Below are 17590 nucleotides of genomic sequence, written 5' to 3' on the forward strand. Positions count from 1 at the left end.
GCATTAATTTTATGGACAAGTTTGATTTCATGCACATTTCAACCATCTTAATGATTTCTGCTTACTCCAAAGGCTCAGAAGCCTGCATTATTACTAAGGTGATATAACACAATTTTTTAAGAGTTCTAACAAGCAAGGGAATGTTCTCAATATCTAAACTGTATCTTTTTGATACAAAGTTGAGAGTACAATATTAATATGTTTAGAACTCTATTTCTGAATTTCTAACTTGAGCCTGATTTTTTGGTTTAGTACATGAGATCGCTTAACAACTTCAGGGCTGAACAGCCTCACCAGCATGCAATGTATTATCTCCGACTCCTGATGACTGAAGTTGCTTGGACCAAAGATGAATTAAAAGAAGCTCTAGATGGTAATGTTCTGCCACTTACTTATTTGTTTTCTTATATTAACTAACTATTAAGGGTACCTGTTTTGAACTCTACTCACTATTCAAGAGAAGCCCCTGCAGTGCCAGGCCTAAGGTGATGCTGGCCATGCTGCTCTTGCCCTCCAGTTTCAAGAAAGTAGAGTAATTCATGGAAAAGGCCACAAATGGCAAAACGTGCAGATAAAAGTTCATGCAAAACTACTAACAAGAACATGAACCTGGATATGGTGAATCCAGTATTTAATCAACGTTAGTAAAATCATTTGGCTCTAGTTGACATCTTGCAGGCACACTGGAATGTATCTGCATTGTACTTCCCAATGTGCAAACTGCTTTGTTTTTTCCATGATCAGGGAATCCTAGCTTATGTTTCTGTAGATAATAAAGAGCTGTAGCTAATAAAAAGAAAAAAAATGTACTTTTCTGTAGATAACGACAACAATAATAAAGAACATTGTGGCTCTTAACACAAAGTAGGTGCCACAGTATATTTGAAGGAAGAAGAAATTTTTAATTAAGAGATTGAAATGATTTTTCAAGTCCAGATGGAATGGAATTCTGAGCAATGAACTAGTGGACATGGCCCTGCCCATGGCAGGGGTGTTGGAACTACATGATCTTTAAGGTCTTTCAACCGACACCATTCTGTGGTAATTCTATGTTTGTAGTAATAGCTGAAGAACTTTTCCCCACCTGTATTTTACTGTGTTGTATTAAAAGGCTGTTCCTGGGACAATTTGCAAAATGTCTTGTAATATCGTCTTGGAATACACTAACATTCTTTTCAAGAAGAATACCTGACTTACGTATTTATGTGAGGGGCTTGATTCAGAACACACATCCATAAATACCCCATCCAACCATCCTTCCTCCTACTCCTTTGATTCTGTATGTTAAACTGTATTTTGCACTTTATATGAAAACTGCTTTGCAAGGACAGGCCAGATAGAATGTGTGTATGTGTTGTGCATATGTCCTCTAGGATATTTTTCTCTGTAGCCTTTGTTCCAAAGTTAATATCAAAACACTATATTTGAGTTGAGGTTCTTTTTTTAGTCTGGTTGGTAAATGCACAGTCTTTCTTGAGCATTATAAACGACATGCTGCTTGTTTAGTAAATAACTAAGGCTTTTCCTCAGAACACCACCTGAATGATTGCAAGTGTTTTCTCTAGAGAATGAGTGTTTGTTCAGCATGATTGGAAAGGCAGCTTTTTTTTACTTTTTTTTTTTTTTTTTTTTGAATCTGGGTCAAGACAGCATGTGAATTCTAAGTGAAATAAACTATATGATGAGTGCTGCTATTTAGAGCTGGAAGCATTCCAATGTTGCATTTTTAAGGAGAGATTTCACTTCTTCATAATGACAGATTTCTTCTCCTCTGGGAAATGCACTGTATTGAATGATGATTTAGGCCTAGGTCCTTCATAATTTGAAAATGCAGTTGAGTGATTTAACTGTCTAAATATGTATTGTAGATGTCACCCTTCCCCGTCTCAAGGCCTTCATAGCACAGCTGTTGTCACGGTTACACATTGAAGCTCTTCTCCATGGCAATATAACAAAACAGGTTGGTTTGATACTTTCTTAATAAAACATTTTTTATTTAAAAGCAGCATAAAAATGGAACACTAGTTTAATCTTTGCAGATCTTGAAGCAGTTATGCCAAATGTCATTTCATAATTTAACTTTGTACTTTTTTATTGATAGAGTATGAGAGCATAATTTTTTCCACTTTAGCTTTATTAGGCTAAGTGCTGCCTCTATATTGCTCTTGGAAACTTAATAAAGACAACTTAGGATCTATGTATTTGAAAGTCTGTGTTGTAGGTCATTACTGGGGTCAAAGCAGCAGATGGAATAACGTGATGCAGATCTTGCTTTCTTCCACTGAAAACCTTCAGAATATTTTAAGAATCCAGTGTCCTTCCATATTTAGTTTGCACATAGCTAAACAGGAATGGGGAACCATGAACAAGCCATGTGTCAGCTGTCAGGAGAGTAAAACTCAGGAAACATTTGTTTTGTCTTCAATTTGTATTTGCATATGAAGTCACAGGTAATACTTCAAAATATGTACCAATAAAAATTTTAGTACCTTTTTTTTATATGTTTTTGTCGTCTCCTTTCATAAGGCTTGTTTACAATATTTTGTGTCACAATAGCTCTGGGATAGTTTACTAGCAAGAGCTGTTATAGACGCTGCTTGTGACTGCTGAATGTATAGAGGAGAGAGTTAATTTGTAAAGGAAAAAATAAGATAGGAAGGAGCTAATAGCTTGGAGAGACAAACATTTCTTTGTCAAGAATGTCCCTAAAGTATTCGTTAAAAAATTTTAGAGGGTATTCTTCATGCAGAGAAATTTAAAAATAGTCTCTTTTCCGTTCCTTATTTCTTATGTGTTTGTATACAAAAGTCAGTTGCTTCTGGAAATAGAACTGAATGCCTAGATTTTTTTAGATTTCCATGATGGTGCAGTTATGTCAAAGAAGTGTATTCTTTACTTGGCATAATGGGTGCCTATTTAAAGTCCTACAGCTAAAGAACTGGGAAGGATGTCCTGGTATACCCATAGCTGTGTAATGTTTAGAAATTATCTGCAAACCTCCCTGAAGAGAAAATAGAAAAAGTTGTCTGTCCTTGAATACCCATGATGTGATAATCACTGATAAAACTCAGCAATTTTAACCTGGACCAAAGAATTTTTTGCCAACTAAAATAAATCAAAATTTCCATTGTCTTGTGACACCTTTCAGTCATGAAAAAATTTTTCAGTGAATCTGGACTTGAAAAATTAGATTTATCTAGCTGCTTGAAATTCCTATTTTTTTCTTTAATTTCATTCTGATACTTGGGGTTTTTTGACAATTTCTTTTATTTATTTGCTTTAAGTGGATGAAAAGTAAAGTAATCCTGTTCAGAACATGTCTGAGCAGTCGTATTGTCTTTAACTTTTTAAACTGGTCTTTTTAGACCTCCATCTTTTTGTCTAATACTGCATGAAGCTTTTGGAGGTGTTGGTAGGGTGTATGTTTATTAAGTTTTCAAACCTTTTCTATGTTCTTATAAAATCACTTCTGTTATGAGTTTATGGCAATGCAGAATGAGATATTTTAGCTTTCAGCCAAAAATATTTGTAGCAAGTTCCTGTAATTTCCAGTGTGCAGGCTACAAGAACATATAACCCTTAAGAGATGAAGCTATTGAAATTAAATCCTTGAATGAAAGTAATGACTTTGGATTTTTTTTCACTCCTTACATTTTTTAAAATTATTATTGTAATCCATCAAATAAAATAAAATTTGGGCAGTGAGTCTTAACACCACCAACACATCAATGAAATGCATTCTTGACCTTAACCATATGTTTCCTTAAAATTTTCATCTACTGAAATGCCATTTGCTTTCAGACATACATTTGAGATATCTCATTTTCACTTTGAAAGATGAGCACATCAAGTGATGGAAGGAAAGTGGAAAAAAAATGACCCCATTGAGCTTTAATTTCAGAAGCACTGGGGAGAAGTAGGATTAGTTAAATGTGTAGACAATTTAAACATAAAGACGACACAAAAAAACTCTTGCCCTCCACACTCCCACTTCCTCTCATTTACTTAACTTCTACTATATTTGTCTTGAATTACAGTATCTCCACTGTCTATTTCTGATTCTTTTTCTTTTCTCTCACAGCACCATCAGTAATTAGAAAGTCTTATGCTGCTGTTAAATACAGAATAACTAATGATCATTAAAAATCCTCTTATGTTTTCTTTTCCAGGCTGCATTAGGAATTATGCAGATGGTTGAGGATACTCTCATTGAGCATGCTCATACAAAGCCACTCCTTCCCAGTCAGCTAGTGAGGTACAGAGAAGTGCAGCTTCCTGACAGTAAGTTAAATTATTGATTCATGATATATAAGGCACATTAAATTGAGATTTCCCTTGCTCGCAGCATTTTAAAATGCATATTACTGTGCTGTTAGGAGTGTGTTTGAAGTCAAACTTATTTCAAGTTACTCTAAACTTAAAATTCAGAAATATAGTTAGGGTGTGGCTTTACTGATAAATTTATGTACTAATACCTGACCTTTCTAGTATACTTGGCAATTACTTTGTTTTAATTTTTAATTTGTATATGTAAATTGGACTTCTTGGGATGATGTGGACGATCTTTTGGTGACTGTCAATTCAAAGCCCTTCTATAATCGTACAATTCTGCACTTCAGTTCCAAGTCACTTGTTACAATTTATGGAAATAAGAGCCCTGTCCCAGTCTCTGCTACACAGAGTATATATATTTGAGTAAACACAATTCTTTGAGCATTTCTGAGTATTAATTGATCATTAAAAATTGCATGTAATGACTCTTGGCAAAAACAAAAAGTTCTTAAACAAATAACTTCTTTTTTTCTTATATAAACTTTTTTGGTCTTGTAGCACTTGTATGCTTTTACTTCCATGGTGAAGGAAGTTTTTTGTAAAAAGGAGGTTCAAGGTATTGCTGGGAGTGGTGACATACGTAGCTGTACAGACAAGATAAATTACCCCTAGCTGATCATCTGTGTGAGCTACCATATACAAAAGAAGTTGTTAAAATGCTGAGTTATTTTTTATGTTCACAATAATTTCTGGCAGATTGTCTTTAGAAACTGTTTACACAGTAAAGCCAATGTAGAATTTCACTGCAGTTCCAAAAATACTTGCTTGAAGAGAAGCAGCCAGTTTCAATTTACTTGCTAATATTTCCAAGTGGCAACATTTTGATGGTAAAATGATACATTCTTTTCTTCTCTCATGAAAAGTATGCTCTTAGTGGAAATTCTGCTTTAACAGTCCTAAACCACTTAGTATAAATCCATGAACCTTAGACCATTTTATTTTTAGTTGTCAACAGTAGGAATGTACACTTCAATAAACTTCAATATTTTAACTTTGTCTTTTAGGAGGTTGGTTTGTATACCAACAGAGAAATGAGGTTCATAACAACTGTGGCATTGAGATATATTACCAGACAGACATGCAGAGTACTTCTGAGAATATGTTTTTGGAGCTCTTCTGCCAGATTATCTCGGAGCCGTGCTTCAATACGCTGCGCACCCAGGAGCAGTTAGGTGAGTTCCCAGGAGCGGCGGTGTCTGTGCACACGAGCTGTCACAGTCACGCGCTCGCACGAGACCTGAGCAGGAGGTGCTCTCTCCCTGCTTACTGAATGCCATTTAAAGGGCACTTGGTAAATGTAAATCAACTGCTCATGACTCAAAGAAATTCTACTGTGCATAGAGTCTAAAATAAGAACAAGCAGGCATGATTTTTAGGATATCTGAAAGATCTGAAATCAGCTCCAACTCAAAAAAAGTGTGAGCACTGTACAGAAAACTTCATGTTAGAATTTACCAAAAGGAGGATCAGTCCCCTAAATTTTTAGATCTTCATAAAAAATCAATAATAGTTTGATGTTTCCTTCTTGTGACCCTACTTCTAGGTGCATTTCATGATTCATAGAATCACAGAATCATTTAGGTTGGAAAAGATGTCTAAGATCACTGAGTCCAACTGTTAAATTTTAAGCCCTATCTTGGAAATGCTGTTGTGTGGGTAGTGGTAAACTACCATATTGGTGAAAACCCAAATACATTTCAGGCTTTTTAAGACTACAGCTGTTCACCAGTAAGTACAGATAATTGTTACATGAACCAGTAAGGCTGAGAACTGGGGAGATTATTCCAAACAGAGTAAGAAGGAGAGACAGAGACATTGTATGACAGCTCACATGATTGTAATACTGGTGAGGAGAAGTACAGGTTTTCCAAAGGTGAGAAGCAGACAAATATTTCAGTGTGATGACTGCCAGGGATGTCAGGCAAGATTAGGCTTTTTGTGAGCAACTAGCAGAACCAGCCATACAATATTCATCATAGGAGTTTCAACTGCCTATATACCTGCTGAAAATAGGATAGAACCTAGGTTATTTAATAGGTTTTTGAAATGTGCTGGTGGCAGGTTTTGTACAGAAGTTGGCAGTAACAACTAAAGAGGCGGGGTGGAACTTAGGAAGAACTAGTGTAGTGTCCAGCACTTCATATTTGCCAAATGATAGAGCTCATGAGACTTAGGAGGGGAGACAGCAGAAATACCATCAAAATCCAGTATATTTCATGGAATTCTTAGTAAGATTTCTGAGAAAGCTTAGGGAAAAAGAAGTTAAAGAGTTAGAAGTTCAGTTTGTTAAACAGTAGAAGTAGTAACAAGAATTCTTTCAATAAATTGTAAAGCAGTATGAGAAAGTGGGGGAGAAAAGTTCACAATGATGGGAAAAAAGTGTTCAAATCATTAAAATCAAAATGTTCAAATAATCAGAAAATTCAGGATGGCTTAGTTAGTTTATACTTAAAATTTATCAGCTGTGGCCAGATGACCTCCAAAATAAACACTGGGAATCAAAGTTCATGTCTTACTTTTGAACGGGAAAATAACAGATTAATCAGATTAATTGAGAAGCTCTTAAAAAGTTCAATGTGCGATGAACTCTGCATTCTATTCCAAAGAATGAAATTAGGAAATCCTGGAATTAAAAGTCTTATAATGGAAAAATTGTGGATGATAAGGTATTAGAAAGATAGACACAGCTAAATGTTACATGTTTCCTTAAAAAAAAAAAGGAAAGAGAAACAGGGAAATTATAGATCAGTCAGTTTAATTCAAACTCCAGGAAAACATGGAATAAATTTTCAAGCTAGTTCTAAATTCATGGAAGATAATTGAGAGACTGTTATGAAAGTACCTAGGTGGAAGAACTACACATCAGGATACATAGAAGGTCATGACTGGAGAATAGAGAATAGTTAATTTGGAAAATGGTGTTCTACACAGCTCTGTTGTGATCCAGTGTTCCACGCTATATTCATCAGAATTCTGGATAATAGAAGAGTGAGGATATTCACTGAATCTTCAGATAATACTAATTTGGGAGAGGCTGCAAGTGTGTGGGAAGATAGAGTTAGAATTTAAAATTAGTTTGACATTTTGGAAACATGACTTGAATGAAGACAAGATGCAATTTGTTAGGAACAGTTTGGCAGGAACAACCAATGGCACAGATACAAGTCAGGAAGCAACTGGCTAGGTAGCAATTTTGTAGAAAACTCTGCAGGGTACAGTGGATCAGAAGTAGAGCATAAATCAGCAGTGTCATGCTGCTGTGTAAAATGCTGGGATGTATAAATGGAAGCATTCAAAATGTACTCACAGTAATACTTCTAAATTGTTCAGATAAAAACTCTGAAATACTGTAACCAGTTTTGACATGAGCATCAGGAATCTGTAAGAAAACTATAAAACAGCATTTAAAAGACTGAAGTGTGATTGATTTGTTATTAAAAGGGTAGACAAAAACTGTAATCTGATCCTGATGACAGAATTGCTTTTGTTTTGTCAGTGTGCCTTATCTCCTCCTTGGCCTCCCCTAAATTGATATTGACCTCAGTGAAATAAAGATGTTCTAAAAAAATTCAGTGGCACATTTTGAAAACCTGCATTGTTTTCTTTGTAACACAGAATTAAGTTAGCACAGCATTGCCTTCCTGCCAAATGTGCTACATTTGGCAAAATCAAGGCTGTGACAAAGGATTTCTTTTCATTTGTGGCTCTTCTTGTTTTGCCAAGGTTACATTGTGTTCAGTGGCCCACGTCGGGCAAATGGTATCCAAGGACTGCGATTTATTATCCAATCTGAAAAGCCACCACACTATTTAGAGAGCAGAGTTGAAGCGTTCCTAAAAACTATGGAGAAATGCATAGAAGACATGACAGAAGAGGCCTTTCAAAAACACATCCAAGCTTTAGCAATTCGTCGTCTAGACAAACCAAAGAAGCTGTCTGCAGAATGTGCTAAATACTGGGGAGAAATTATTTCCCAGCAGTATAACTTTGACAGAGGTAAGACAAATGGTAATTCCTTTAAAACTGAATGCTCTAGTGTGGCTGCATTTGTGACTGTTGAGTGTCATATTCATTTGGGAGCAACTTAAACTTTTACACAGCCTATACATAATTTACTGTCTATTTCCTGTGATGCAGTCAGATACACACTGACATTCCTGACAGTACACACATTCATATGAACCCAGTTTCTCTTTGCATTGTGCAGTTGTTTTGAGGGAGTGCTGACAGATGCAGCAGCAGGTATCTTAACTAACATACAATTTGTCTCAGCTCTCCGCTTAGAGTGGGTTTGAAGAAACATTAATTTATTTCGTTATTTTTCATTTGTGGTGCTTTGAAGATTATAGGTTTGTAAGAGACCAAATGAGATCCAGCCTCTAGTATTATTACTGAAAATAGACTGACATTTATTTACTATGTGGTCCTACATAGTATTTAACTTGTATTTGTTTAAATACTTTTAAAATGTATTTTAATTTTTTTAAAATACTGAGATACATTACTAATACAGTTAGACACATTAGTAATACAGTTTCTAACATTTAAAAAAAAATCAGTTTAGGTACAGATCAGTTTTTCCTGACAGTTTAATGTCTCGCCTCTTACTCACAGCTGTAATTTTCTGTCTTCATGCATAATATGCTTCCTCCATAAAACTCATTCTGTATTCTGTGACTTCTCTTCTGCTTTATGTGTACCATATTGCCTTTCCATGATAGCAAATACAGTCCTTTTGCTTCACAATGACTCACTGAGCTGTTTAATAATGAAGAGTTTTGACTCGTCATCTAGCTTGGTGTAGAGAGAATAAGAGCTACTGAAAAGTTTTATGCCTGAGCCTAAGAAGTGGAATGGAAACTTATCATTCAAGTACTTTTTTTGTGTCTGATGAAGTAGTGTGGTATTTCTCAGCCTTAAGTGTTTCTGTTTATACCATAATTGGATCAATAGTATCTCTCTGTAATTTCTTACTGCTAAGTGTAGCCATATTTTTAATACCTAAATCCCACTTATTATTTCCCTTGACTTCTGTATCTTTAATTCCCTTCTGCCTACTAGTAATTTTATATCATTCATGATTTTAATATGACTAGGATTGTCAAAATCCAAAGTTCATATTCCAGCCTTAGGAAGATTTTTTTTGTTTGTACATTTTAAATATTACTACTTTTACTGTTTTCTCCCAAATCTTACCTAGTTTTCCAAACTGTATTGTTGATTTTTGTATTTCCTCCATATAGAACTTCATATTACTTACAGCCTGCATTACAGGCTTGGTTGCTCTCTGTTCTCTTGCACGTGTTTTTTCCTTGATCTTCTTGCTAATCCTAAGAAAAGCAAGCACGCCTACAGGAAACCTTTCTGCTTAAGCAGCAATGATATTAGGTGATTAGTCCGTGACAGTTAATTAATATGAAGGAATGTAGCGACTGAAACACATTGTCCCCAGATATCTTAAAGATGTGACTACTTTTTAAGGGGAATGTAGGCACCATTCTTTGACAGTTCTGTAAAAGTATGTCCTACCATCCTGTTTCCTAACTGTGAATAAAAGCCATCTATAACCAGTCTGCATTAGAAATGTGTAACTGATTTGAAGATAATATACAAGAGCAGGCATATCTATTTTGCTACTGAATATCCCACAGTGCACCAGTATTCTTCAAATGTGCATTTTTCAATAAATCAAATCAAATAGACTTATTGAAGCATAATTTTCTGCCAAGGTTCTACTGACACTTTTAGTGAAGCAAGTATTGACTTGAAAGATAACAATGAAAAGCTTTTCATTTGCAGTCGATTACAGCATCTGACTTTGAAAGAAGTATACTTTGTATAAGCAGTGTGCTAATAACCAGCTGTGATCTGCAGATTTGCTCTAATTTGTACTATTGTTGTGCAGATAACATTGAAGTGGCTTATCTGAAGACCCTGACCAAGGATGACATTATACAGTTCTACAAGGTAAGTTCGTCATGCAGCTGCTAAAATGTTGCTCAGAATGATGGAAATACAACTGAATCTTATTTGTGCATGCCCTGAAGGGATATACTGACACCTGTTTTAGGTAGATGATAAAATGAATGCAGGTATCTTTTATTTCCTGAATATTACTTAGTTAATAGCAACTGTAAAAATTGCAGAAAATGATAGGGTTTTGTTGTGGTTTTCTCCTTGCTGGCTCTTATTCTTGTTTCATTTATCTTTTCTTTATGGATATAAAATGTGCTGCTCTATGACCAAGCCTGGACAAAATTGCAAAAATTTTTCTTTTATCTTTTCCTTCAACCAATCAGTGATTCAGCTTATTTTACAGGCATGAATTGTGAATGAAACAGATATTTTTAAAGCTTTGTTCACTGTAAATGTAAATCAGAAGCGTTTTTTGTTCCTCTAATGGTTAGTCAGAGCAAAGGAGCAGCATAATGATGCTGTAATTGTACATTTTAACTCGGATATCCAATATAAGTCATTCAAATGTGTCCCTGTCCTGTCCCCCCAACCTGTATAAAAAAAATTTGGACATCATCATTTCTGGTTTTAAATGTGTAGTATACAATGGTGTTTCACTATATTGCAAAGTTTTTATGAAGTTTTATTACTTATTATTTATGGAGTAGCTGGTAGCTTGCGGAGTTCTTTGGAAAATAAAATCAACTTAATGTCTTCAGAATTTATTATTGGATGGAAAAACTTCTGCCCATGAAGTAGCATGGGCATGTGTGTGTCTGTCTTCTTTTTTCCTCTGCTGGGCAGAGGGGGTTCTTTACTTTTAATTTTTTTAATAGTACAATACCATACATGAAGTTATGCAGCAAATGCAAAGTTAGTAAATGGAATTTCAGTACCTGTTGTTTAATAAATGAGAACTTTTGGATGAGTGTGCATATTCTGGGTTTGTAGGAGTCTATACTATTTTGCTTACACTAATGCTCAATACATGATTATCCAGCATTCCAGAGCAGTAATAACAGGCTAGATTGGTGGGCTAGTCCAGTTGAATTTAATGGCTGTTCAGGTTGATGTGCATCCAGAAGACTGCTAGGGTTTGAAAGTTCTACAGAGATTTTAGGTTGCATTCCTGATACTATGATAATTAATGGCTGAATTTCTATTACTTACGGTTTTTCTGAGTTCCAAGCAGTACATTAATTGCTTAATTTGACTGTAAAATAATTCAGGAGTACTGTATGGATGACTTTTAATAATACGTGAAGGCAAATGCCAAAAGTCATCCCCTGTTTTAGGGCTTAACTTAAAATTTAAATGCTCTTATTCTTTTTACTATTTTATAATGTCTAAGGGATACTACACCTGAAGGACTTGATATTTTTTACTGTAGGTGCTGTTGGCAATAGATGCTCCCAGAAGACACAAGGTATCAGTACATGTCCTTGCAAGGGAAATGGATTCCTGTAAGTATTGTGCTGAATATAATATTTAATCAATTTCTGTTCCTGCAAGTCATAGTTACAGATAGACATGTTATATCATACAATTCCACTGTAACAAAACTCAGCTTTGGAGATTATATACTCTTTAAGGGGAAAAGGTGTACTTCACATGGGTGCTTCAGATTTTTTGTTAATTTTTTAGACAAATTTTTCAGCTTATCAGTATTCTGAAATATATTGATAATAAACCAATATGTCCTAAAATACTTCTGTTTTCAAGCAGATATTTTAAAACAAACATTAAACTTTTTAATAGTCCTACAGGGGAGAAAAACCCCCAACAAGCCCAAAATTAGAACGTGCAGTTAGCAATCCAGTGTGAGCTTTTTTTTTTTTTTTTCAAACTAGCAATGACTGTCCACAACAGTATTCAAGCACCCTCAAAGGGGAAAACAAACAGAAACTAAAACCTCTGGGAATGTCAAAAGTTTAATTTAAACTTGAGAAGGTCAATTTTTATTTAGGTTTTATTTTGAAGTAATATAGATCAGTTGTGCATTCTAAACTATATTGTTCAGTTTTAGAATTCAAGAAGGAAAAGGCTAGAAGTGTTTCTTGTTAATATGAATAAACTGAGAGTAAAAACTTTGAAGGTTTTCTTTGCAAATCTTTCACCATTGGACTTAAATTCCAACATGCATTTGTTTGCAAAGTCAAAAACATTAAAAGCTTGTCTGTAGTGCAGAGGAAAGCAGATACTGCGTGCATGTCATGAAAACTCCCTTCTGCCTCAGAAGGATTGATTTTTATGGTAGTAGAAGTTACAGCTTTGCAGCTAAGTAAGGAAGACTTGCTTCAAAGCACCTTTACAATTTTCATGGCTGGTAATTGCTAAATAGAAATAGTTCTAAAACTTTTCCTATCTAGAGGAGACTTCTTAAAGTGTAGTAATTGCATTGCCAGATTGGGTATTGCTTGCTTGGAATGGTACCTTCCCAAGAAAATGGTGAGCTTGCAAGACAGCCTGACAAGGTTACTTACAGAAATTATAACAAATCCTAAAACAACTCCCCAATCCTAAATCTTTTAATCTGGCATCTGGCCTCTTTTATGCCATGAAAAAAAAAGATATTAGAAATGCAAAAATAAGTTTTGGGGTAATTGGAATAGGACATGTATGGTTTTAAGCAGGGAATACTTGGGGTTGCTGTCCAGATTTTTGGTACCTGGAGAAACCTCTACACTTCTATAGGCATACATATCCTTATCAAATTATGTGCTGTTCTTGCACTGCTCTTGTATGTACCACTGGCATTTGCTACTGTTCTCATAATTTGTACTGAGAAGCAGTTTTAAGTATTGATTGATCAACAGATTAGCAGTTTTTATTTCTGCATTGTCTTTATGTGTAAGTAAAATGAATAAAAGCCACTGCCTCAGCTCACGTTTTCAGATAAAATAATGGATTAATATATGTATTTAAAGACAGACTGTAATATAAAAGCAAAATGTTTATAAAACCTTATAAACAAAATGCTTATAAAAACCTTATTTAGTGATACTTCAAAATTTAATTATTGAATTTTTTTTTACTTTAAATACTTAAATAAAGGTGCTTTATTTAGATAACCCGTCTTATAAGATATAATTTATCAGTTATGCAAAAGATAGTAATTAAATTATGGTCCTAAATTAATTTTGCTGATGTTAAATAGGCCCCGTTGTTGGAGAATTTCCATGCCAAAACGATGTGAACCTGGCACCAGCACCACCATTACCACAGGTAAAAAGAAACAACACACAAAAAAATTCCTAGCCCACATTCTTAATCTATAAATCTAGATTCTTAATCTGAATCTCTTGTATCATTAAATAAGAATTTATAGGGAGAAACAGACCTCTGGAAATTGCTGTTGTCATGGGGCTGATGTTTTAGCTCTTTTCGACATGCATTTTTGTCGTCACTAATAACAGGGATTTTCCTGATTTTTCTTTTTATCAATTTGACCATTTTCCTCGATTCTCTTTAGTTCTCTGAAACCAAAGCTAATAGTAGTAGTAAACTGCACTGGGTATCTGCACTATGGATTAAATACAGATGATTATTGTCTGAAAATACTGATTGTATATGATCAGATTAATCAGGTGTCAAGACAGAGATGCATATGCATCAACGAATTTATCATCTTTGTTTAAAAAAACCAAAACAATCCAAATCCAACCCCAAAGCAACAGCAAAACTAACTACTTGGTCATTTTCTTAAAGCCTAAAATACTAATGCAGATTCCTGTCAATGTGTTTAATTGGGGAGGAAACAGTCTGGCAAATTCTCTTCATACAGTATTACAGATTTCTCTGTGGTTGGATAGGGCAGCACTGGGCCCTTACTGGACCTTCAGTGATTTTTCTTGAAGGATTGCAGTGTTTGTCCCAACACGTGATTAACTTTTCACAGTGTGGTAGGTCTGTGTTCTTCATCAGACCTTACAGGTGAAATAATTGCCATGAGCAGAAATTTCTGTATGAATAGTATGAGGATATATTAGCCATTATGACTGAAATATTAGCTTACTTTGTTACTACATCTAAAAATAATAGTGCATAGAATAGCTATTATGGGTATGATTTTACTCTGATGTTCAAAGGACAAGGTGGGGTGCTCTGAAGTAGAATGAAAATGAAAATATCAGCTCTGCATTTATTGGAGATTCTGATGTTACTAGCAATGCAGTTATTGCATTATAGCTGTTTGACATTATATAAATATCAAACCGGTTCTTTAATAAGAAATAACATTGTGTTTTGGAGGTTACTGTAATGTAATAATTAAGTATGAATCACTAAGATTGTAGAAGAGAGCAAGACAGGTATATTTATATGTAGCTGTAGCAGCAGTTAAAATGAAAAGCAAGGAATTTGCCACTTTTCTGATTAAAGATACTGAGCAGACTTTTTCTTGCATGCACTTCTTTGCAGCCAAATGTGATTGAAAATATGACAGAGTTCAAGCGCAGTCTGCCGCTCTTCCCACTGGTGAAACCACATATCAATTTCATGGCTGCAAAACTGTGAAGAACCCCAACGGATGAAGACATGCAAATGATCAGTGCTGACATGGTTTCAGGGGACTTCATGATGAACAAAATTATTAAAGATCATTGGGATAAATGGTTCTGTTCGTTATGAAAGTCCCGAATTCCTTCTTGGTTCATTTGACATTAGCTGTGTGTTAGGGATAGAGGGTATATAAAAATCAGTTGTGGTCATGTGTCATTTGTATTACAGACAACCTGTTACAAACCAAAATCAACTGAAAAAACAACAATAATAAAAAACTTGTAGATGCAGTATATTTTTAAAATAACATATCCCTTCAGAATTTCATTTTGATGAAATAACCCTCCAGAGCAAACAAAGTTGCTTGAAATGTGCTTGTTACTCCTGAAAAACATCGTTTAGTATCCCAATAATTATCTTATTGGGATTTGGAGGGGGTGAGATAAGTAAGTCCTTTTTGGGATGGGGTCAGAAATTTTTCTTAAAAATAGAGACTTTCACATTTTTTTGAAGTGACGTGTTGAATGATACTTTTTTAATTGATCCTTAATGCAACCAACATATTTTTTATTTAAGTTTTATGAAGACCAGTGAGGCTGAAAAAAAAGGAAATTTGAAAATACAGTAACAGGTGAGAGAATTGTCTTAATGAGAATAATTGAAGATAAGGGCATGATTTTAATCTTTCTATACAAATTTGGGGACATTTTATATTAAAACTAGTAAAATGCTGGAAACACTTTATTAGTGCATCTTACTTTTGTTACCAAAAGTGTTGTCCCAGTCTCTTGATACTGTCAACATCCTGTTCAGTTTTACAGCATTACTGTGAACTGTTCATTTGGATTATCAAATACCGTCTTTGGTGTCATTTTTTGTTTTCAGTTGTGTATGTGCTGATGGAGAACTCAGTCTGTTTTGCCTCAGCTGTTATGTTGGGTCTCAGTCCAGCAAAGCACTCAGTAATGCAAATAACTTTAAAAACACACAACTTCTTTACTCAAGAACAGCTGCATGTCAAATAGAGGCTCTCTAATGAGTCAGATACATCATTATTTTCATACCTGTATGGGTCCTTCTTGTCCTTCAGCAAGGTGTTTGTGACAGTGCAGTGCTGGGGTAGCAGTTCTACAGCACAGCCTGTGCTTCAGGTTACATCACAAAGGGTTTGCTCCTGCTTCTGGGAAGAAGGCTGTGCAGAACTCAGAAGGATCAAGAACTATGCTGAAATAATGTTCATATATATAGATATATATATATATATATTCCATAACGTAGCAAAATGATAAAACAGTATAAGGTGTCTCACTGACTTTACTGACTTCTGCAGAGTGGTCTTGTGCTGGGACACAAATAGGAAAAGGCAAGGAGCATGAAGTTCTCCTACCTCTCAAATTCATAAAAGGGATGTCACTTAAACAGAAGAGAGTGTGTAAAGCACTGAAGGTATAAAAGCTGCTCATCAGAGGTGTTAGTGAGAATTTGCTTCTTACTAAAAGAGCCTGAAAGTAATGCCCTGATGTGACAGGCCTGCATCAAACATCAGAATCCTGGTGTAGTCAGTAGGGCTGTTCTGTGATTGAATCAGTGTTGGTTCTTACATTGGCTCTGAGGCCAAATGAAATGAATGCTTGACAGGAAAAGGACCTTAAGTTGGGTTTATTTGTGAGTCTCTTCTAACTGAATAAATATGGTGCATTTAAAAGTTGTTTTAAAGGTTAATGGTACATGTTTCAGTATGTTTTTAATAAATTCAGTGGGAGTTTGTGATGTAACCTGTTGCCAAGGAAGGCCACTATCATAATTTTTAGCCTGATGAAGAGGGAAAAAAAATAAATACAGTATAAACAAAACCAGTGAAGATGTCTCTGCTCACATTTTTCATGGATCCTCCATATGAGGTTTTTTTGCCCTCTTGCATTTCACTTTTGTTTATAGTTTTCCTTTAGTAAAAGTATTTGTATTATATACAAAAGTTTTGACAACATATAAAAATATATATTTTGGGATTTAGTATTTAAACATACCACTCTTATGGTGAATATAATGAAATGGCTCCTATTGTGTGTAAAAATAAATATATATATATATCTTCATGGAAGTACTAGCAACTCTTAACAGATTATATAAATAAATTGGAATAGTAGTGTATCTAACACTCAGCTCATAAATCATGTTTTCCAGAGGAAAATATGTATATCCTCAAAGTTCTGTGATTGGATGTGGAAACCCATGTAGTTTTCCAGCAACTTTCAATTGCTTTTAAGTGTTCTCCAGCATTTTACAGTTTCTGAGTTTGATATAGCAGTAAATTTTGATAAACTCAGGCATACTAATGGGTTCATTTTAATGGATCCAAAGCTGCAGTGTCTACAAGCAATAAAAAACTACCTAGAATACACTGTAATTCAATTTTAGTGCTTGTTAATTAGTTTATGTAAGAAACCATAAATTATTATTACATAACTGTAATTTTTGCAAGTGCTATTTTAAGCAGTTGATGTGGAATTGGGTGCATGTGACACAGCCAGTATGACAGAGTGCTAGAGTTATTCTGTTTACAATAAACAATCTGAATTTAATGTTTGGAGTTCTTAATTTGTTTCATTTTAATTTTTGCATACTGGTAATGTTACATCTATCAGTCTGTGCATGTTTTTTATTAGACATTAAATGGGATTTTCTGCTATCCAGCTGGACTAGTTTAGGCCAAATAACATTGCTGCAGAAATGCTCCCAGGCATTTCTTGGGGACTTTCAGAGGACTTCCCCACATGGCATCCCACACCTCTTAGGTAGATCT

The 17590-nt window shown here is 34.8% G+C and overlaps 1 protein-coding gene across 6 annotated transcripts in view; it reads left to right on the forward strand.

The window, feature by feature from the left end:
- IDE (insulin degrading enzyme) overlaps positions 1-17369 on the forward strand; it is a 55979-nt gene extending 38610 nt beyond the window's left edge. For all 6 annotated transcript variants that reach the window (XM_021536486.3, XM_021536483.2, XM_021536480.3 and 3 more), the window contains exons 17-25: positions 253-373; positions 1869-1960; positions 4170-4281; positions 5337-5504; positions 8056-8328; positions 10238-10299; positions 11678-11750; positions 13445-13512; positions 14707-17369. In XM_021536486.3, the coding sequence (XP_021392161.1) occupies positions 253-373; positions 1869-1960; positions 4170-4281; positions 5337-5504; positions 8056-8328; positions 10238-10299; positions 11678-11750; positions 13445-13512; positions 14707-14802 (1065 nt within the window). In that variant the 3' untranslated portion in view covers positions 14803-17369. The remainder of the gene's footprint in view (positions 1-252; positions 374-1868; positions 1961-4169; positions 4282-5336; positions 5505-8055; positions 8329-10237; positions 10300-11677; positions 11751-13444; positions 13513-14706) is intronic.
- The last annotated feature ends 221 nt before the right edge of the window (positions 17370-17590 follow it).

This window comes from Lonchura striata, chromosome 7 (assembly GCF_046129695.1).
Source record: "Lonchura striata isolate bLonStr1 chromosome 7, bLonStr1.mat, whole genome shotgun sequence".
Lineage (NCBI taxonomy): Eukaryota > Metazoa > Chordata > Aves > Passeriformes > Estrildidae > Lonchura > Lonchura striata.